At 44.3% G+C, this 22863-nt stretch overlaps 1 protein-coding gene across 1 annotated transcript in view; it reads left to right on the top strand.

Moving 5' to 3' along the window:
• The window catches only part of reep3b (receptor accessory protein 3b), a 39959-nt gene extending 17500 nt beyond the window's left edge, over positions 1–22459 (top strand). Inside the window, exons 4-8 of the mRNA XM_090217892.1 lie at positions 111–231; positions 505–618; positions 9120–9279; positions 14719–14855; positions 20886–22459. Coding sequence (XP_090074018.1) covers positions 111–231; positions 505–618; positions 9120–9279; positions 14719–14855; positions 20886–20960 — 607 coding nt within the window. The 3' untranslated portion in view covers positions 20961–22459. The remainder of the gene's footprint in view (positions 1–110; positions 232–504; positions 619–9119; positions 9280–14718; positions 14856–20885) is intronic.
• Positions 22460–22863: the final 404 nt, after the last annotated feature.

The following is a 22863-nucleotide window of genomic DNA, read 5'->3' as shown; positions in this document are numbered from 1 at the left end:
TCTAGGTTCCCCCTGTACTATGAGATATCTGGTCTCTCTCTAGGTTCCCCCTGTACTATGAGATATCTGGTCTCTCTAGGTTAATACTGTAATGTGGTGTCTCTCTCTAGGTTCCCCCTGTACTATGAGATTAAGATAGCATTTGTTATCTGGTTGCTGTCTCCCTACACCAGAGGAGCTAGTCTCATCTACAGGAAGTGTCTCCATCCTCTACTGTCCTCAAGAGAGAGGGTAAGACTGACTGACTGAGCGCTGTAACTGTGTATTGAATGTGTATTGAATATGAAGCCTGGTCAAGCAACAGAAGAATACGTTTGAATTCTATATTTGTTTTTATTCCTCCTACTAAAAAAGCTGGCTGACACGTAAAATGATCTGCTGTCAGTTGATGACAAGATATTTAGCTTTTGTGTTGTCATGGGTTTTGACATGTTGTTGCATACTATAGTTGTTATTCTGTGAACTGACTCTCTGCTTGTCTCTGTAACGGTTGTTGTCACCCAGGAGATAGACGAGTACATTGTCCAGGCCAAGGAGCGTAGCTACGAGACCATGGTGACCTTCGGCAAGCAGGGCCTAAGTATAGCTGCTACTGCAGCTGTCTCCGCAGCTGTCAAGGCAAGTACTGCACGAGTCGTCTCCCCACCCCCACCCTCACCCTCACCCTCATCTAGCTATCTGAATATACTAACTACTGTGATATGTGGTTGTCCCACCTAGCTATCTGAATATACTAACTACTGTGATATGTGGTTGTCCCACCTAGCTATCTGAATATACTAACTACTGTGATATGTGGTTGTCCACCTAGCTATCTGAATATACTAACTACTGTGATATGTGGTTGTCCCACCTAGCTATCTGAATATACTAACTACTGTGATATGTGGTTGTCTCACCTAGCTATCTGAATATACTAACTACTGTGATATGTGGTTGTCCCACCTAGCTATCTGAATATACTAACTACTGTGATATGTGGTTGTCCCACCTAGCTATCTGAATATACTAACTACTGTGATATGTGGTTGTCTCACCTAGCTATCTGAATATACTAACTACTGTAATATGTGGTTGTCCCACCTAGCTATCTGAATATACTAACTACTGTGATATGTGGTTGTCCCACCTAGCTATCTGAATATACTAACTACTGTGATATGTGGTTGTCTCACCTAGCTATCTGAATATACTAACTACTGTAATATGTGGTTGTCTCACCTAGCTATCTGAATATACTAACTACTGTGATATGTGGTTGTCCACCTAGCTATCTGAAGATGAATATACTAACTACTGTGATATGTGGTTGTCTCACCTAGCTATCTGAATATACTAACTACTGTGATATGTGGTTGTCTCACCTAGCTATCTGAATATACTAACTACTGTAATATGTGGTTGTCTCACCTAGCTATCTGAATATACTAACTACTGTGATATGTGGTTGTCCACCTAGCTATCTGAATATACTAACTACTGAGATATGTGGTTGTCTCACCTAGCTATCTGAAGATGAATATACTAACTACTGTGATATGTGGTTGTCTCACCTAGCTATCTGAATATACTAACTACTGTAATATGTGGTTGTCTCACCTAGCTATCTGAAGATGAATATACTAACTACTGTGATATGTGGTTGTCTCACCTAGCTATCTGAATATACTAACTACTGTAATATGTGGTTGTCTCACCTAGCTATCTGAATATACTAACTACTGTGATATGTGGTTGTCCCACCTAGCTATCTGAATATACTAACTACTGTGATATGTGGTTGTCCACCTAGCTATCTGAATATACTAACTACTGTGATATGTGGTTGTCTCACCTAGCTATCTGAATATACTAACTACTGTGATATGTGGTTGTCCCACCTAGCTATCTGAATATACTAACTACTGTGATATGTGGTTGTCTCACCTAGCTATCTGAATATACTAACTACTGTGATATGTGGTTGTCCCACCTAGCTATCTGAATATACTAACTACTGTGATATGTGGTTGTCTCACCTAGCTATCTGAATATACTAACTACTGTGATATGTGGTTGTCTCACCTAGCTATCTGAAGATGAATATACTAACTACTGTGATATGTGGTTGTCCCACCTAGCTATCTTAAGATGAATGCCCTAAATAAGTCGCTCTGGATAAAGAGTCTGTTAATAAAGGACTGATGTGGAAACGTGTCTGTTAAAGGACTGACGTGGAAACGTGTCGGTTGAAGGACTGACGTGGAAACGTGTCTGTTGAAGGACTGACGTGGAAACGTGTCTGTTGAAGGACTGACGTGGAAACGTGTCTGTTGAAGGACTGACGTGGAAACGTGTCTGTTGAAGGACTGACGTGGAAACGTGTCTGTTGAAGGACTGACGTGGAAACGTGTCTGTTGAAGGACTGACGTGGAAACGTGTCTGTTGAAGGACTGACGTGGAAACGTGTCTGTTGAAGGACTGACGTGGAAACGTGTCTGTTGAAGGACTGACGTGGAAACGTGTCTGTTGAAGGACTGACGTGGAAACGTGTCTGTTGAAGGACTGACGTGGAAACGTGTCTGTTGAAGGACTGACGTGGAAACGTGTCTGTTGAAGGACTGACGTGGAAACGTGTCTGTTGAAGGACTGACGTGGAAACGTGTCTGTTGAAGGACTGACGTGGAAACGTGTCTGTTGAAGGACTGACGTGGAAACGTGTCTGTTGAAGGACTGACGTGGAAACGTGTCTGTTGAAGGACTGACGTGGAAACGTGTCTGTTGAAGGACTGACGTGGAAACGTGTCTGTTGAAGGACTGACGTGGAAACGTGTCTGTTGAAGGACTGACGCTAACAGCCATGCACAGAGCAGCACGTGTCAGTCCCTGGGCTAACAGCCATGCACGGAGCAGCACGTGCCAGTCCCCGGGCTAACAGCCATGCACGGAGCAGCACGTGTCAGTCCCCGGGCTAACAGCCATGCACGGAGCAGCACGTGCCAGTCCCCGGGCTAACAGCCATGCACGGAGCAGCACGTGTCAGTCCCCGGGCTAACAGCCATGCACGGAGCAGCACGTGTCAGTCCCCGGGCTAACAGCCATGCACGGAGCAGTACGTGTCAGTCCCCGGGCTAACAGCCATGCACGGAGCAGCACGTGTCAGTCCCCGGGCTAACAGCCATGCACGGAGCAGCACGTGTCAGTCCCCGGGCTAACAGCCATGCACGGAGCAGCACGTGTCAGTCCCCGGGCTAACAGCCATGCACGGAGCAGCACGTGTCAGTCCCTGGGCTAACAGCCATGCACGGAGCAGCACGTGTCAGTCCCTGGGCTAACAGCCATGCACGGAGCAGCACGTGTCAGTCCCAGGGCTAACAGCCATGCACGGAGCAGCACGTGTCAGTCCCTGGGCTAACAGCCATGCACGGAGCAGCACGTGCCAGTCCCTGGGCTAACAGCCATGCACAGAGCAGCACGTGCCAGTCCCTGGGCTGTGTCATCAGGATTCAACACAGAGGGACTAGTGTTTGTTCTCCTTCTCTACTCTTAATAGGACTGTTGTTGCTTCAGAGACCGAGAGTTCCATGGAGGCATCGGTCTTGTCTGTTGAAGCCAGACGGATCTGATTGATGTGCTGGTATTGTGTCCTGTGGCTGACTGGTTGTGACTAACAATAGGAACATGCTAGTGTTGAGCCCTATAAAGGCTGCCATGAGGACGGAATCCAGGCATTCTAAAACGGAATTCAACAATATTCTGAAATGTGTTGACCTTAGTAGCAACTAAATGTATTGAATTTATTAGAAAACGTATATTAGTTTGAACCCAGTTAATCAAAACACATGAACAAAGTGTATCAGTGATTTGGTATTTTCCTACAACTTTCTGAAAGGACACAGGAACGCCCCAGTGTGTGTGTGTCTACCTGTTAGCGTTGACGCAATTCATGATAACCGTCTTCTGGTAGATGGAAAGGCTGTCAAAAAAAAAATGTGTTTCTATTAAATGTTAACTACAAAGTAGCCTCTGTCTACCTGCCAGAATGAGATGATTATTTGCGACGATCAAGTGGCCATTTTGTTTTTGAAAACTCTGCCATCACGTGCTACAGGAACACCGCTAACCATACAAGTTTCTTGCACTTGAATTAAAGGGTATCAACACCCCAAAATGTGCATATTTCTTAGATTTTTCCCAGACCTCCAAAGTGGTCTCCACATTATGGACTAAGAACATCCAAAAGGTTTTTTCTATTAGGGTGATTTTTGCGAGAAGAAAATAGGCAGATATCTGAAACCTGGGGTGGGGAAACAGATTTGGGACAGAGCCTCGGTCCAGGCCTAGATAAACAACCTGAGCATGCTAGCTGGGACAGAGCCTCGGTCCAGGCCTGGATAAACAACCTGAGCATGCTAGCTGGGACAGAGCCTCGGTCTAGGCCTGGATAAACAACCTGAGCATGCTAGCTGGGACGGAGCCTCGGTCTAGGCCTGGATAAACAACCTGAGCATGCTAGCTGGGACGGAGCCTCGGTCCAGGCCTGGATAAACAACGATAAACAACCTGAGCATGCTAGCTGGGACAGAGCCTCGGCCCAGGCCTGGATAAACGACCTGAGCATGCTAGCTGGGACAGAGCCTCGGCCCAGGCCTGGATAAACAACCTGAGCATACTAGCTGGGTCAGAGCCTCGGTCCAGGCCTGGATAAACAACCTGAGCATGCTAGCTGGGTCAGAGCCTCGGTCCAGGCCTGGATAAACAACCTGAGCATTCTAGCTGGGTCAGAGCCTCGGTCCAGGCCTGGATAAACAACCTGAGCATGCTAGCTGGGACAGAGCCTCTGCCCAGGCCTGGATAAACAACCTGAACATGCTAGCTGGGACAGAGCCTCTGCCCAGGCCTGGATAAACAACCTGAGCATGCTAGCTGGGACGGAGCCTCGGTCCAGGCCTGGATAAAGCAACAATAGGCTGCCTTCTTTCTATGTCCTATCGCTCAACACAAAGTCAGAAACCGCATATAACCTTGACTCTGCATCCAGCAGCCTCTCTCACGGTCTCTTCCTGGAGCTTGTAAATACATATATTTTATGTCTCTACTCTGCCTCTATCAAACCAGCCAATTGATCAGGTCTTCTATGGCTCTACTTTTCCCCTCCTCCTAGTCTCTTCTTTTTTTCCTGTTCTCCTGACTGTGTTCTAACGTTGGTGTTGATCTGTCTTTCTACCAATCTTGTCTGACGTGCAGTCTGTCTCTAGGGGCACAGCACTACTAGTGGCAGCTCTCTGAGGTAATAATGATAGAGATATATTTTACTGTAGCATGAAGAAATACCTCAGATCTAGGGCTGGGCGATTATGGCCAAAATCTCACATATCCCGATAATGATACATATCACGATTCTAGCAATTTTTTTGTAAATTAAATTTCTGCACATTGAGAATTTCCACACTGTCCCGTAGGGCTGCATTATATGGGCAAGTCATATGGGCCTTATTTTTAACCAAATGTTGCAATTTGACTTGCGATTTAGAGCGAAACACTTGGGTTAACTGTTGGAATCATGGAAATAGAATGTATATTATAATTATATAGTTAAAATATAATTGGGCACTTTTAATACAGTGTTTGACTGAGACCACGAATTAAATTGCCAGGGAGGAGTTGTTGTGACAGGGTAGGAACTAATGTGTTGATAAGTGTTTCCTAGGGGATCCTATAATCTTTGGCTAGATTGAACGTGTTGTCATAACTACTTCATGTAGCTAACATATTCTTGCTTTGAGTTTACCTCTTTAATTTATAAGACACTGTTGCACAAACAACATGCTGATTTAGGCCTACACAATCACTGGTATTATCAGGCTGTATTAGCTAGCTAAGTTACGTTTGCTCTTACTCAGTACTTTTATTAGCTAGCTAGCGATTAGCATTAGCGGCTAACAATCAGCGGCTAAGAAAAGACACTAGCTGTTTGCAGATTTAAGAAACACAAGCTAATAGTATAATTATAAAACGCTAGTAGATTTATATATTAAGAAGCAAAGGGAAAGCAGCATTGTTGTCGTCAACAGTGTTACTTGTGCTGCATTGACCAGGCGGACTGAACACATGGGTCACGTGGTTGAGGAACATCCAACGCGCTCCTTGAGTGACAGGGGGCGTGGCTAGGTGTGTGCGTCATAAAGAGAGAGGAACACATGGACACTGCCATCACATTTAACAAGTCAAACATTCAAATACCTGGGATAGAAGATATAGTAAAAACCCAAATCAGTCCGTGCATCAATACCGGTATATCGCTAAACACAGTCTACCGCCCAGCCCTACTCAGATCATTCATAGATTCACCTATTCATTGTTTTTATGGCGTTTGCTATTTTTTAAAATCTTTTTGGTATTTTCTGTGATGTTGTCAAGCTGTGCTGCACACACAACCACTAATGTTCCCTTCATGATAGTACACTGCTGTCTGTTCCCCAGTTCTGTTATGGAAAAGGTTCTGCGTTGTCATAAGCTGTTTGAAAACACGATGATAAACACTGTGAATAGATTCTAGGCATTTAACTTATGTAGTAGTTTAACACAAACACTCCCTCAGTATGTTACTGTCTGTCAGAACACAACAACACAAACACTCCCTCAGCCTGTTACTGTGTCAGAACACAACACAAACACTCCCTCAGCCTGTTACTGTCTGTCAGAACACAACAACACAAACACTCCCTCAGCCTGTTACTGTGTCAGAACACAACACAAACACTCCCTCAGCCTGTTACTGTCTGTCAGAACACAACAACACAAACACTCCCTTAGCCTGTTACTGTATCAGAACACAACAACACAAACACTCCCTCAGCCTGTTACTGTCTGTCAGAACACAACAACACAAACACTCCCTCAGCCTGTTACTGTGTCAGAACACAACACAAACACTCCCTCAGCCTGTTACTGTGTCAGAACACAACACAAACACTCCCTCAGCCTGTTACTGTGTCAGAACACAAACACTTCCTCAGCCTGTTACTGTGTCAGAACACAACAACACAAACACTCCCTCAGCCTGTTACTGTATCAGAACACAACAACACAAACACTCCCTCAGCCTGTTACTGTGTCAGAACACAACAACACAAACACTCCCTCAGCCTGTTACTGTGTCAGAACACAACACAAACACTCCCTCAGCCTGTTACTGTATCAGAACACAACAACACAAACACTCCCTCAGCATGTTACTGTATCAGAACACAACAACACAAACACTCCCTCAGCCTGTTACTGTGTCAGAACACAACAACACAAACACTCCCTCAGCCTGTTACTGTGTCAGAACACAACACAAACACTCCCTCAGCCTGTTACTGTGTCAGAACACAACACAAACACTCCCTCAGCCTGTTACTGTGTCAGAACACAACAACACAAACACTCCCTCAGCCTGTTACTGTGTCAGAACACAACAACACAAACACTCCCTCAGCCTGTTACTGTCTGTCAGAACACAACAACACAAACACTCCCTCAGCCTGTTACTGTCTGTCAGAACACAACAACACAAACACTCCCTCAGCCTGTTACTGTGTCAGAACACAACAACACAAACACTCCCTCAGCCTGTTACTGTGTCAGAACACAACAACACAAACACTCCCTCAGCCTGTTACTGTGTCAGAACACAACAACACAAACACTCCCTCAGCCTGTTACTGTCTGTCAGAACACAAACACTCCCTCAGCCTGTTACTGTCTGTCAGAACACAACAACACAAACACTCCCTCAGCCTGTTACTGTATCAGAACACAACAACACAAACACTCCCTCAGCCTGTTACTGTCTGTCAGAACACAACAACACAAACACTCCCTCAGCCTGTTACTGTGTCAGAACACAACACAAACACTCCCTCAGCCTGTTACTGTGTCAGAACACAACACAAACACTCCCTCAGCATGTTACTGTCTGTCAGAACACAACAACACAAACACTCCCTCAGCCTGTTACTGTCTGTCAGAACACAACAACACAAACACTCCCTCAGCCTGTTACTGTGTCAGAACACAACAACACAAACACTCCCTCAGCCTGTTACTGTGTCAGAACACAACAACACAAACACTCCCTCAGCCTGTTACTGTGTCAGAACACAACACAAACACTCCCTCAGCCTGTTACTGTATCAGAACACAACAACACAAACACTCCCTCAGCCTGTTACTGTGTCAGAACACAACAACACAAACACTCCCTCAGCCTGTTACTGTGTCAGAACACAACAACACAAACACTCCCTCAGCCTGTTACTGTGTCAGAACACAACAACACAAACACTCCCTCAGCCTGTTACTGTCTGTCAGAACACAACAACACAAACACTCCCTCAGCCTGTTACTCTGTCAGAACACAACAACACAAACACTCCCTCAGCCTGTTACTGTGTCAAAACACAACAACACAAACACTCCCTCAGCCTGTTACTGTGTCAGAACACAACAACACAAACACTCCCTCAGCCTGTTACTGTCTGTCAGAACACAACAACACAAACACTCCCTCAGCCTGTTACTGTCTGTCAGAACACAACAACACAAACACTCCCTCAGCCTGTTACTGTCTGTCAGAACACAACAACACAAACACTCCCTCAGCCTGTTACTGTCTGTCAGAACACAACAACACAAACACTCCCTCAGCCTGTTACTGTCTGTCAGAACACAACAACACAAACACTCCCTCAGTCTGTTACTGTGTCAGAACACAACAACACAAACACTCCCTCAGCCTGTTACTGTGTCAGAACACAACAACACAAACACTCCCTCAGCCTGTTACTGTGTCAGAACACAACAACACAAACACTCCCTCAGCCTGTTACTGTGTCAGAACACAACAACACAAACACTCCCTCAGCCTGTTACTGTGTCAGAACACAAACACTCCCTCAGCATGTTACTGTGTCAGAACACAAACACTCCCTCAGCATGTTACTGTGTCAGAACACAAACACTCCCTCAGCCTGTTACTGTATTTTGTCGGAGCACAGTAAGATACTGGAGCCATGATGTCATGAGGAGAGGGGAGGCGTTTAGAGGACAGTGTTATCCCTGTGGTGACACTAACTGTGTGTGTGTGTGTGTAGGGCCAGGGGGCGATCACAGAGAAGCTGAGGAGCTTCAGTATGCACGACCTGACTCAGATACCCCTCGACGACGCAGCAGCCAATCAGATCTATACGGCCCATGCCGGCAACCCTGCCGTGAGCAGGAGGGCTCTCGCCGCAAACTCGACCGACAGAACAGGTAGGACATGTTCCCCCTCCACACACGCACACACACACACAGGTCCTTACATGAACCCATCACCTAGTACCTTCCACTGGTCTGTTAATCATTGATCTGAAGAGGGAGCCAATTATACCACAGTAAGACTCTGGTCTCCACCTTCCTCAAACATCCTCTATAGCTGGGTCTGTGTTGAGTAACACGGGTTAACCCTCCCTATGAGTAACACGGGTTAACCCTCCCTATGAGTAACACGGGTTAACCCTCCCTATGAGTAACACGGGTTAACCCTCCCTATGAGTAACACGGGTTAACCCTCCCTGTTCCCTATGAGTAACACGGGTTAACCCTCCCTATGAGTAGCATGGGTTAACCCTCCCTATGAGTAACATGGGTTAACCCTCCCTATGAGTGGCATGGGTTAACCCTCCCTGTTCCCTATGAGTAACATGGGTTAACCCTCCCTGTAACATGTTACTCATAGGGAACAGGGAGGGTTAACCCATGTTACTCATAGGGAGGGTTAACCCATGTTACTCATAGGGAGGGTTAACCCGTGTTACTCATAGGGAACAGGGAGGGTTAACCCTCCCTATGAGTAACATGGGTTAACCCTCCCTGTTCCCTATGAGTAACACGGGTTAACCCTCCCTATGAATAACACGGGTTAACCCTCCCTATGAGTAACACGGGTTAACCCTCCCTATGAGTAACATGGGTTAACCCTCCCTATGAGCCCTGGTCTAAAGCAGTGTCCTCTATAGGATGTAGGGTGCCTATGAGCCAGTGATTCCAGCTGTTCGTCTCTAAGAGCGTTGCCAGTGATTCCAGCTGTTCGTCTCTAAGAGCTGTGGCAGTGATTCCAGCTGTACGTCTCTAAGAGCTTTGGCAGTGATTCCAGCTGTTCGTCTCTAAGAGCTTTGGCAGTGATTCCAGCTGTTCATCTCTAAGAGCTTTGGCAGTGATTCCAGCTGTTCGTCTCTAAGAGCGTTGGCAGTGATTCCAGCTGTTCATCTCTAAGAGCTTTGGCAGTGATTCCAGCTGTTCGTCTCTAAGAGCGTTGGCAGTGATTCCAGCTGTTCGTCTCTAAGAGCTTTGGCAGTGATTCCAGCTGTTCGTCTCTAAGAGCTTTGGCAGTGATTCCAGCTGTTCATCTCTAAGAGCGTTGGCAGTGATTCCAGCTGTTCGTCTCTAAGAGCTTTGGCAGTGATTCCAGCTGTTCATCTCTAAGAGCTTTGGCAGTGATTCCAGCTGTTCATCTCTAAGAGCTGTGGCAGTGATTCCAGCTGTTCGTCTCTAAGAGCTTTGGCAGTGATTCCAGCTGTTCGTCTCTAAGAGCTGTGGCAGTGATTCCAGCTGTTCATCTCTAAGAGCTGTGGCAGTGATTCCAGCTGTTCGTTTCTAAGAGCTGTGGCAGTGATTCCAGCTGTTCGTTTCTAAGAGCTCTGCACACCTGGATTGTACAATATTTGCCCGTTTCTATTATTTTCAAACTTCTTCATGCTCTTTCAAATTGGTTGTTGATCACTGCTAGACAACCGTACTGCACCCTATTCCCTATGTAGTGCACCCTATTCCCTATGTAGTGCACCCTATTCCCTATGTAGTGTCCCTATTCCCTGTGTAGTGTGACCAGCTGAAAGCTCAGATGTGGTGGTTCCATTCTGCACCCTATTCCCTATGTAGTGTCTCCTCAGGTTGACAGAGGATCAGTACAGGGAGGGATTGGTTCTGTTCTCCTCAGGTTGATCAAGGATCAGTACAGGGAGGGGTTGGTTGGTTCTGTTCTCCTCAGGTTGATCAGTACAGGGAGGGGTTGGTTCTGTTCTCCTCAGATTGATCAAGGATCAGTACAGGGAGGGGTTGGTTCTGTTCTACTCAGGTTGACAGAGGATCAGTACAGGGAGTGGTTGGTTGGTTCTGTTCTCCTCAGGTTGATCGAGGATCAGTACAGGGAGGGGTTGGTTCTGTTCTCCTCAGGTTGACAGAGGATCAGTACAGGGAGGGGTTGGTTCTGTTCTACTCAGGTTGACAGAGGATCAGTACAGGGAGTGGTTGGTTGGTTCTGTTCACCTCAGGTTGACAGCGGATCAGTACAGGGAGGGATTTGGTTCTGTTCTACTCAGGTTGACAGAGGATCAGTACAGGGAGGGGTTGGTTCTGTTCTCCTCAGGTTGACAGAGGATCAGTACAGGGAGTGGTTGGTTGGTTGGTTCTGTTCTCCTCAGGTTGACAGAGGATCAGTACAGGGAGGGTTGGTTCTGTTCTCCTCAGGTTGACAGAGGATCAGTACAGGGAGTGGTTGGTTCTGTTCTCCTCAGGTTGACAGAGGATCAGTACAGGGAGGGTTGGTTCTGTTCTCCTCAGGTTGACAGAGGATCAGTACAGGGAGTGGTTGGTTCTGTTCTACTCAGGTTGACAGAGGATCAGTACAGGGAGGGGTTGGTTGGTTCTGTTCTCAGGGAGGGAAAGTCTCATTACTCGTCATCACGCAAGTATGCTCTGGGCTGTTCTGGGCTGGACTGGACTAGCTCAGCCATGACCAGTCAGAGGTATGCTAGAAGACAGATAAATATATCATTAGTGGGATGAATGGAATGGGCTCCTCACCTTTGTCATACTAGGAAAATGATATCTGATGTGGAGAATTAGATGTTTCTCCTAAAACAGCTGTCAACCAATAGGGCTCAATAGCTTCATCTGATTCCAGTTTGCCTTGGACTGTGTGAAGGCTAGCATAAAAAACACATTTCTTAGGTTGCAGAAAGTTTAAATCCTCAAACAAATATGAACAGCCTTGTAGAGTTAATAGTGGCTGCAGATCCCAAGGATCTTTCTAGAATGGAGAGCAGATGTGACTACAGGAACAAAGGAAAGGAGGACTGGAGGCAGTTACTATGTTACTGCTGCCCCCTGGTGGAGGCTGGTAGAATGGCAGCTGTTGTGACTCACAACACATAACAGTCCCAGTCAGTTAGTAGTGGTCATAGCCCAGTGATGGTATTACAGAACAGAACAGCCCCAGTCAGTTAGTAGGGGTCGTAGCCCAGTGATGATATTACAGAACAGCCCCAGTCAGTTAGTAGGGGTCATAGCCCAGTGATATTACAGAACAGCCCCAGTCAGTTAGTAGGGGTCATAGCCCAGTGATGGTATTACAGAACAGAACAGCCCCAGTCAGTGAGTAGGGGTCATAGCCCAGTAATATTACAGAACAGCCCCAGTCAGTTAGTAGGGGTCATAGCCCAGTGATGGTATTGCAGAACAGAACAGTCCCAGTCAGTTAGTAGGGGTCATAGCCCAGAGATGATATTACAGAACAGAACAGTCACAGTCAGTTAGTAGGGGTCATTGCCCAGTGATATTACAGAACAGCCCCAGTCAGGTAGTAGGGGTCATTGCCCAGTGATATTACAGAACAGCCCCAGTCAGTTAGTAGGGGTCATAGCCCAGTGATGATATTACAGAACAGCCCCAGTCAGTTAGTAGGGGTCGTAGCCCAGTGATATTACAGAACAGCCCCAGTCAGTTAGTAGGTGTCGTAGCCCAGTCGTGATATTACAGAACAGCCCCAGTCAGTTAGTAGGGGTCGTAGCCCAGTGATGATATTACAGAACAGCCCCAGTCAGTTAGTAGGGGTCGTAGCCCAGTGATGATATTACAGAACAGCCCCAGTCAGTTAGTAGGGGTCATAGCCCAGTGATGATATTACAGAACAGCCCCAGTCAGTTAGTAGGGGTCGTAGCCCAGTGATATTACAGAACAGCCCCAGTCAGTTAGTAGGTGTCGTAGCCCAGTCGTGATATTACAGAACAGCCCCAGTCAGTTAGTAGGGGTCGTAGCCCAGTGATGATATTACAGAACAGCCCCAGTCAGTTAGTAGGGGTCATAGCCCAGTGATGATATTACAGAACAGCCCCAGTCAGTTAGTAGGGGTCATAGCCCAGTGATGATATTACAGAACAGCCCCAGTCAGTTAGTAGGGGTCGTAGCCCAGAGATGATATTACAGAACAGAACAGTCCCAGTCAGTTAGTAGGGGTCATAGCCCAGTGATGATATTACAGAACAGCCCCAGTCAGTTAGTAGGGGTCGTAGCCCAGTGATATTACAGAACAGCCCCAGTCAGTTAGTAGGGGTCGTAGCCCAATCGTGATATTACAGAACAGCCCCAGTCAGTTAGTAGGGGCCATAGCCCAGTGATGATATTACAGAACAGCCCCAGTCAGTTAGTAGGGGCCATAGCCCAGTGATGATATTACAGAACAGCCCCAGTCAGTTAGTAGGGGTCATAGCCCAGTGATGATATTACAGAACAGCCCCAGTCAGTTAGTAGGGGTCATAGCCCAATGATGATATTACAGAACAGCCCCAGTCAGTTAGTAGGGGTCATAGCCCAGTGATGATATTACAGAACAGCCCCAGTCAGTTAGTAGGGGTCATAGCCCAATGATGATATTACAGAACAGCCCCAGTCAGTTAGTAGGGGTCGTAGCCCAGTGATGATATTACAGAACAGCCCCAGTCAGTTAGTAGGGGTCATAGCCCAGTGATGATATTACAGAACAGCCCCAGTCAGTTAGTAGGGGTCGTAGCCCAGTGATGGTATTACAGAACATCCCCAGTCAGCTAGTAGTGGTGATGGAGTGGTGTAAATCTCGCCACCATTGGACTGTGGATCAGTGGAAACTTGTTCTCTGGAGTGATGAGTCATGTTTCACCATCTGGCTGTCTGACGGACGAATCTGGGTTTGGTGGATGCCAGGAGAACGTTACCTTCCCCAATGCATCGTGCCAACTGTAAAGTTTGGTGGAGGAGGAATAATTGTCTGGGGCTGTTTTTCATGGTTCGGGCCCCTTAGTTCCAGTGAAGGGAAATATTAACACTACAGTATACAATGACATTCTAGATGATTCTGTGCTTCCAACTTTGTGGCAACAGTTTGGGGAAGGCCATTTCCTGTTTCACCATGACAATGCCCCCATGCACAAAGTGAGGTCCAATCAGAAATGGTTTGTGGAGATCAGTGTGGAAGAACTTGACTGTCCTGCACAGTTTACACATACTTTAGGTCATGTAGTGTATGTTATAGCAATCTGTTAGGGGATAACACCGTTGGTTGTTGTGGCCTCAGCTGTGGAATTCATCCCCAGTGATTGGCTCCGTCCCCAGGCAGCCTGTCTCTCTCTCCAACACACCAGTCAGAATGTCAGTCAGCCCCCCTCGGACTCAGCACTTCTACCATGAGGACACGACCTAGGAGACCAAGTTAACCTTCTTCTGGTTTAGTTGTACTATGTCTAACTGATATGGACAAGTCTCCCCAGAGTACCCTGTCTAACTGATATGGACATGTCTCCCCAGAGTACCCTGTCTAACTGATATGGACATGTCTCCCCAGAGTACCATGTCTAACTGATAGGGACATGTCTAACTGATAGGGACGTTTCTCCCCAGAGTACTATGCCTATGATCAGGAGGACAGGACAGACGAGGAGGGGGAACAACTTTTCTCAGAGGACGAGGCTGTCACCCAGAGAGGTCTGAGGAGGTCCCAGAGTGTCAAGATCGTGCGCTCTAAAGCTCGCAAAGATGTAAGTCTGAATACAACACACTGTAAAGATGTCTGTCTGAATATAACACACTGTAAAGATGTCTGTCTGAATACAACACGCTGTAAAGATGTCTGTCTGAATACAACACGCTGTAAAGATGTCTGTCTGAATATAACACACTGTAAAGATGTCTGTCTGAATATAACACACTGTAAAGATGTCTGTCTGAATATAACACACTGTAAAGATGTCTGTCTGAATACAACACACTGTAAAGATGTCTGTCTGAATACAACACACTGTAAAGATGTCTGTCTGAATACAACACACTGTAAAGATGTCTGTCTGAATACAACACACTGTAAAGATGTCTGTCTGAATACAACACACTGTAAAGATGTCTGTCTGAATATAACACACTGTAAAGATGTCTGTCTGAATACAACACACTGTAAAGATGTCTGTCTGAATACAACACACTGTAAAGATGTCTGTCTGAATACAACACACTGTAAAGATGTCTGTCTGAATACAACACACTGTAAAGATGTCTGTCTGAATATAACACACTGTAAAGATGTCTGTCTGAATACAACACACTGTAAAGATGTCTGTCTGAATACAACACACTGTAAAGATGTCTGTCTGAATACAACACACTGTAAAGATGTCTGTCTGAATACAACACACTGTAAAGATGTCTGTCTGAATACAACACACTGTAAAGATGTCTGTCTGAATACAACACACTGTAAAGATGTCTGTCTGAATACAACACACTGTAAAGATGTCTGTCTGAATACAACACACTGTAAAGATGTCTGTCTGAATACAACACACTGTAAAGATGTCTGTCTGAATACAACACACTGTAAAGATGTCTGTCTGAATACAACACACTGTAAAGATGTCTGTCTGAATACAACACACTGTAAAGATGTCTGTCTGAATACAACACACTGTAAAGATGTCTGTCTGAATACAACACACTGTAAAGATGTCTGTCTGAATACAACACACTGTAAAGATGTCTGTCTGAATACAACACACTGTAAAGATGTCTGTCTGAATACAACACACTGTAAAGATGTCTGTCTGAATACAACACACTGTAAAGATGTCTCTCTGAATACAACACACTGTAAAGATGTCTGTCTGAATACAACACACTGTAAAGATGTCTGTCTGAATACAACACACTGTAAAGATGTCTGTCTGAATACAACACACTGTAAAAATGTCTGTCTGAATACAACACACTGTAAAGATGTCTGTCTGAATACAACACACTGTAAAGATGTCTGTCTGAATACAACACACTGTAAAGATGTCTGTCTGAATACAACACACTGTAAAGATGTCTGTCTGAATATAACACAGAGTAAAGATGTCTGTCTGAATACAACACCCTCTGTGGCTGCTCTCCTCTGGTTTGGATAGGTTAAATACTAGCTCTCTAATGCAGTGGTCACCAACCGGTTGATCACCAAACATTTGTGTTGAAAAGCCAACATCGAATATTGAGAAAGATAAAAAATAATAAAGCAAACTATTTAAATTTATTCTCAGCTGTGCCTCGCAAGTGCTACACCAACTGATCTCTTCTGTTATCAGAGCTCAAGTTCTGAAATATCATATGGTCTGAGAATAACGATACCGACAGGCCAGGCATATAGCCACTATGCTGTGATAATGTATTAGACCAGGCATATAGCCACTATGCTGTGATAATGTATTAGGCCAGGCATATAGCCATTATGCTGTGATAATGTATTAGACCAGGCATATAGCCACTATGCTGTGATAATGTATTAGACCAGGCATATAGCCACTATGCTGTGATAATGTATTAGACCAGGCATATAGCCACTATGCTGTGATAATGTATTAGACCAGGCATATAGCCACTATGCTGTGATAATGTATTAGACCAGGCATATAGCCACTATGCTGTGATAATGTATTAGACCAGACATATAGCCACTATGCTGTGATAATGTATTAGACCAGGAGGCATATAGCTACTATGCTGTGATAATGTATTAGGCCAGGAGGCATATAGCTACTATGCTGTGATAATGTATTAGGCCAGGCATATAGCCACTATGCTGTGATAATGTATTAGACCAGGCATATATCCACTATGCTGTGATAATGTATTAGACCAGGCATATAGCCACTATGCTGTGATAATGTATTAGACCAGACATATAGCCACTATGCTGTGATAATGTATTAGACCAGGCATATAGCCACTATGCTGTGATAATGTATTAGGCCAGGCATATAGCCACTATGCTGTGATAATGTATTAGGCCAGGAGGCATATAGCCACTATGCTGTGATAATGTATTAGACCAGGCATATAGCCACTATGCTGTGATAATGTATTAGACCAGGCATATAGCCACTATGCTGTGATAATGTATTAGACCAGGCATATAGCCACTATGCTGTGATAATGTATTAGACCGGGCATATAGCCACTATGCTGTGATAATGTATTAGGCCAGACAATATGCTGTGATAATGTATTAGACCAGGCATTTAGCCACTATGCTGTGATAATGTATTAGGCCAGGCATATAGCCACTATGCTGTGATAATGTATTAGACCAGGCATATAGCCACTATGCTGTGATAATGTATTAGACCAGGCATATAGCCATTATGCTGTGATAATATATTAGACCAGGCATATAGCCACTATGCTGTGATAATGTATTAGGCCAGGCATATAGCCACTATGCTGTGATAATGTATTAGACCAGGAGGCATATAGCCACTATGCTGTGATAATGTATTAGGCCAGGCATATAGCCACTATGCTGTGATAATGTATTAGACCAGGCATATAGCCATTATGCTGTGATAATATATTAGACCAGGCATATAGCCACTATGCTGTGATAATGTATTAGGCCAGGCATATAGCCACTATGCTGTGATAATGTATTAGGCCAGGCATATAGTCACTATGCTGTGATAATGTATTAGGCCAGACAATATGCTGTGATAATGTATTAGGGCTACTGCCCAAACCACATTCCTACAGAACTGTTTTTATTGGGTTAAAGTTACATTAGAATGTTTAAATAAATCATCTCTGCTTGCTTTTTGACACTGAAAGTGATCTGGACTGAGGAAAGACTGGTGACCACCTCTACAGTCTCTATACAAGGGTCTTATTCTTCAGTCTTTTCAAAGGGTTTCAGGAGGCTGTAATGCTTGTTATCGTGTATATTAACTAGGTCAGAGTTATACCAGTCTGATGGTCTGTTTCAGGAGGCTGTAATGCTTGTTATAGTATATTAACTAGGTCAGAGTTATACCAGTCTGATGGTCTGTTCTGTTTCAGGAGGCTGTAATGCTTGTTATCGTATATTAACTAGGTCAGAGTTATACCAGTCTGATGGTCTGTTTCAGGAGGCTGTAATGCTTGTTATAGTACATTAACTAGGTCAGAGTTATACCAGTCTGATGGTCTGTTTCAGGAGGCTGTAATGCTTGTTATCGTATATTAACTAGGTCAGAGTTATACCAGTCTGATGGTCTGTTCTGTTTCAGGAGGCTGTAATGCTTGTTATCGTATATTAACTAGGTCAGAGTTATACCAGTCTGATGGTCTGTTTCAGGAGGCTGTAATGCTTGTTATCGTATATTAACTAGGTCAGAGTTATACCAGTCTGATCTGTTCTGTTTCAGGAGGCTGTAATGCTTGTTATAGTATATTAACTAGGTTAGAGTTATACCAGTCTGATGGTCTGTTTCAGGAGGCTGTAATGCTTGTTATAGTATATTAACTAGGTCAGAGTTATACCAGTCTGATGGTCTGTTTCAGGAGGCTGTAATGCTTGTTATAGTATATTAACTAGGTCAGAGTTATACCAGTCTGATGGTCTGTTTCAGGAGGCTGTAATGCTTGTTATCGTATATTAACTAGGTCAGAGTTTTACCAGTCTTATGGTCTGTTCTGTTTCAGGAGGCTGTAATGCTTGTTATCGTATATTAACTAGGTCAGAGTTATACCAGTCTGATGGTCTGTTTCAGGAGGCTGTAATGCTTGTTATCGCATATTAACTAGGTCAGAGTTATACCAGTCTGATGGTCTGTTTCAGGAGGCTGTAATGCTTGTTATAGTATATTAACTAGGTCAGAGTTATACCAGTCTGATGGTCTGTTTCAGGAGGCTGTAATGCTTGTTATCGTATATTAACTAGGTCAGAGTTATACCAGTCTGATGGTCTGTTTCAGGAGGCTGTAATGCTTGTTATCGTATATTAACTAGGTCAGAGTTACACCAGTCTGATGGTCTGTTTCAGGAGGCTGTAATGCTTGTTATCGTATATTAACTAGGTCAGAGTTTTACCAGTCTTATGGTCTGTTCTGTTTCAGGAGGCTGTAATGCTTGTTATCGTATATTAACTAGGTCAGAGTTATACCAGTCTGATGGTCTGTTTCAGGAGGCTGTAATGCTTGTTATCGTATATTAACTAGGTCAGAGTTATACCAGTCTGATGGTCTGTTTCAGGAGGCTGTAATGCTTGTTATCGTATATTAACTAGGTCAGAGTTACACCAGTCTGATGGTCTGTTCTGTTTCAGGAGGTTGTAATGCTTGTTATCGTATATTAACTAGGTCAGAGTTACACCAGTCTGATGGTCTGTTTCAGGAGGCTGTAATGCTTGTTATCGTATATTAACTAGGTCAGAGTTACACCAGTCTGATGGTCTGTTCTGTTTCAGGAGGTTGTAATGCTTGTTATCGTATATTAACTAGGTCAGAGTTACACCAGTCTGATGGTCTGTTTCAGGAGGCTGTAATGCTTGTTATCGTATATTAACTAGGTCAGAGTTATACCAGTCTGATGGTCTGTTTCAGGAGGCTGTAATGCTTGTTATAGTATATTAACTAGGTCAGAGTTATACCAGTCTGATGGTCTGTTTCAGGAGGCTGTAATGCTTGTTATCGTATATTAACTAGGTCAGAGTTATACCAGTCTGATGGTCTGTTTCAGGAGGCTGCAATGCTTGTTATCGTATATTAACTAGGTCAGAGTTATACCAGTCTGATGGTCTGTTTCAGGAGGCTGTAATGCTTGTTATCGTATATTAACTAGGTCAGAGTTATACCAGTCTGATGGTCTGTTTCAGGAGGCTGTAATGCTTGTTATCGTATATTAACTAGGTCAGAGTTATACCAGTCTGATGGTCTGTTCTGTTTCAGGAGGCTGTAATGCTTGTTATCGTATATTAACTAGGTCAGAGTTATACCAGTCTGATGGTCTGTTTCAGGAGGCTGTAATGCTTGTTATCGTATATTAACTAGGTCAGAGTTATACCAGTCTGATGGTCTGTTCTGTTTCAGGAGGCTGTAATGCTTGTTATCGTATATTAACTAGGTCAGAGTTATACCAGTCTGATGGTCTGTTTCAGGAGGCTGTAATGCTTGTTATCGTATATTAACTAGGTCAGAGTTATACCAGTCTGATGGTCTGTTTCAGGAGGCTGTAATGCTTGTTATCGTATATTAACTAGGTCAGAGTTACACCAGTCTGATGGTCTGTTTCAGGAGGCTGTAATGCTTGTTATAGTATATTAACTAGGTCAGAGTTATACCAGTCTGATGGTCTGTTTCAGGAGGCTGTAATGCTTGTTATAGTATATTAACTAGGTCAGAGTTATACCAGTCTGATGGTCTGTTTCAGGAGGCTGTAATGCTTGTTATCGTATATTAACTAGGTCAGAGTTATACCAGTCTGATGGTCTGTTTCAGGAGGCTGTAATGCTTGTTATAGTATATTAACTAGGTCAGAGTTATACCAGTCTGATGGTCTGTTTCAGGAGGCTGTAATGCTTGTTATCGTATATTAACTAGGTCAGAGTTACACCAGTCTGATGGTCTGTTCTGTTTCAGGAGGCTGTAATGCTTGTTATAGTATATTAACTAGGTCAGAGTTATACCAGTCTGATGGTCTGTTTCAGGAGGCTGTAATGCTTGTTATCGTATATTAACTAGGTCAGAGTTACACCAGTCTGATGATGATAAATAATCTGTTCTGTCCAACAGGCCCGTTATGGATCTCTGAAGATCAAAGGGAAGCGGAGGCCGGTTCTGACTGCTGCTACCTACAGTGCCATGTAATGAACGGTCCAGGAGACGTGACTGCTGGCTGGTGCCATGGATGGGTTTCCTTCTGTAGTGCTCTACTGTTGACCAGAGCACGATGGGTCCTGGCTAAAAGTAGTGCATTATGGGTCCTGGCCAACAGTAGTGCATTATGGGCCCTGGCCAACAGTAGTGCATTATGGGCCCTGGCCAACAGTAGTGCATTATGGGCCCTGGCCAACAGTAGTGCACTAGAATGGGAATAGGCTTTTTGGGACGGACCAGGAAATCAGTCAACAATTCAGGAAGGACTACTGACGGCTCCAACATCCATATCAGTGACTACTGACGGCTCCAACATCCATATCAGTGACTACTGACGGCTCCAACATCCATATCAGTGACTACTGACGGCTCCAACATCCATATCAGTGACTACTGACATGTTAGACCATCCATTCTATGGAGAACGATGCTGTGGAACTGTTCTCCTGGTGTTTTTTTTAAACTGTCCTGGGGTCTAATTCTATTCACGCTGGGAGCATCTGTCTCTTTTTAAATGAACCACCAACTCACTATATTTATGACATTATTCTGACTGTGTGTATTTAAACCATCGTACAGCGGTAGCTGTACAGAAAGAATCTTAAGGTTTCCTGTCTTTTAGTTAAGTGTTGTTGTTGCATGGATCTTATATTCTGGGTTGTTTTTATGTGAGGATGTGGACTTTTTAGGATCTTGGCTTTTTTGTTTTTGAGGGGTTATATAATTCATTTAGCTTAATTTTGTCATATATGCTGCCTTGTATTTTGAGTTTAGCCGATTTTAAATAGTAGAATACATTATAATAGTGATCATTCTGGCACTTAAAAAGATTGTTACCAAGTAACAGCTGACCAAAAAGTGTCCCTTATTCCTTCCGGAGGAATAAACCAATGATGAGAGAAAGGGAACAGAGAAGCCTGTTATATGTGTCCCAAATGGCATCATTCCCTATACAGAGCACTACCCAATGGGCCCTGCTCTAAAGTAGTGCACTACGTAGGGAATAGGGTTCCATAGGGCCCTGCTCTGAAGTAGTGCACTACGTAGGGAATAGGGTGCCATAGGGCCGTGCTCTAAAGTAGTGCACTACGTAGGGCATAGGGTGCCATAGGGCCCTGCCATAAAGTAGTGCACTACGTAGGGAATAGGGTGCCATTAGGGAATGCAACCCAATGTTGAGGTATGTTTGTGTTGACCGTAACTGGCCTGTCCAGTTTGAATGACTGCATTTCCTGTTTTAGATTTTGGAACAAAGCTTTTTTTTCTCCCATAACCAATCTTTTTGCACACTCTCTTCCAAAACGATGTCCTTTTGTAAGGCTCTGATGTCATCTGTTTTAGAATGTGTCCTGCTGCATTCTGGGATGCTTTTAACCACATGATGAAACCTATTTAATACCAAAGCTTTATCTACTAAACCAGTGACCTGGGTCTGATTTGTGTGGGAATGTATCATAGAGGTGTTGTAAATAAATTTATACATTCAACAATGTCTGAATGTCTGCAAAGTAATTCAACTTTTGATCATGTGGTTTTCAACAAAACCATGGCAACAAGTGGAATATAATACATTACTACCAATCAACAGCTGATAGGGATTCCTCTGATGGGACTTCTAGTCATCACATTTCATTTGTCACATGCAGATTACAACCGCTGTAGACCTTACAGGGACATTCTGACTGACAAGCGTTTTACCTGTCATCCTTTGTTGTTATTACCGGGAGGTAAGTGCCCTTCTCTGGCCAGTTCTCTTCAAGCCACTCACAACGGATTTCATTTCCCCCCAGTTCTAATCACCTCCACCAGGGGTCGCTGTTGAACATTAAAATCAGAAAAAAGAGAGGACTTTGGTATTCCACATTTCCCATAGTACACCAACTAGACCAGAAAC

This window comes from Oncorhynchus mykiss, chromosome 23 (genome assembly GCF_057628025.1).
Source record: "Oncorhynchus mykiss isolate SJ-2025 chromosome 23, ASM5762802v1, whole genome shotgun sequence".
NCBI classification, from domain to species: domain Eukaryota; kingdom Metazoa; phylum Chordata; class Actinopteri; order Salmoniformes; family Salmonidae; genus Oncorhynchus; species Oncorhynchus mykiss.
This window is presented reverse-complemented; position numbering and strand designations above follow the sequence as displayed.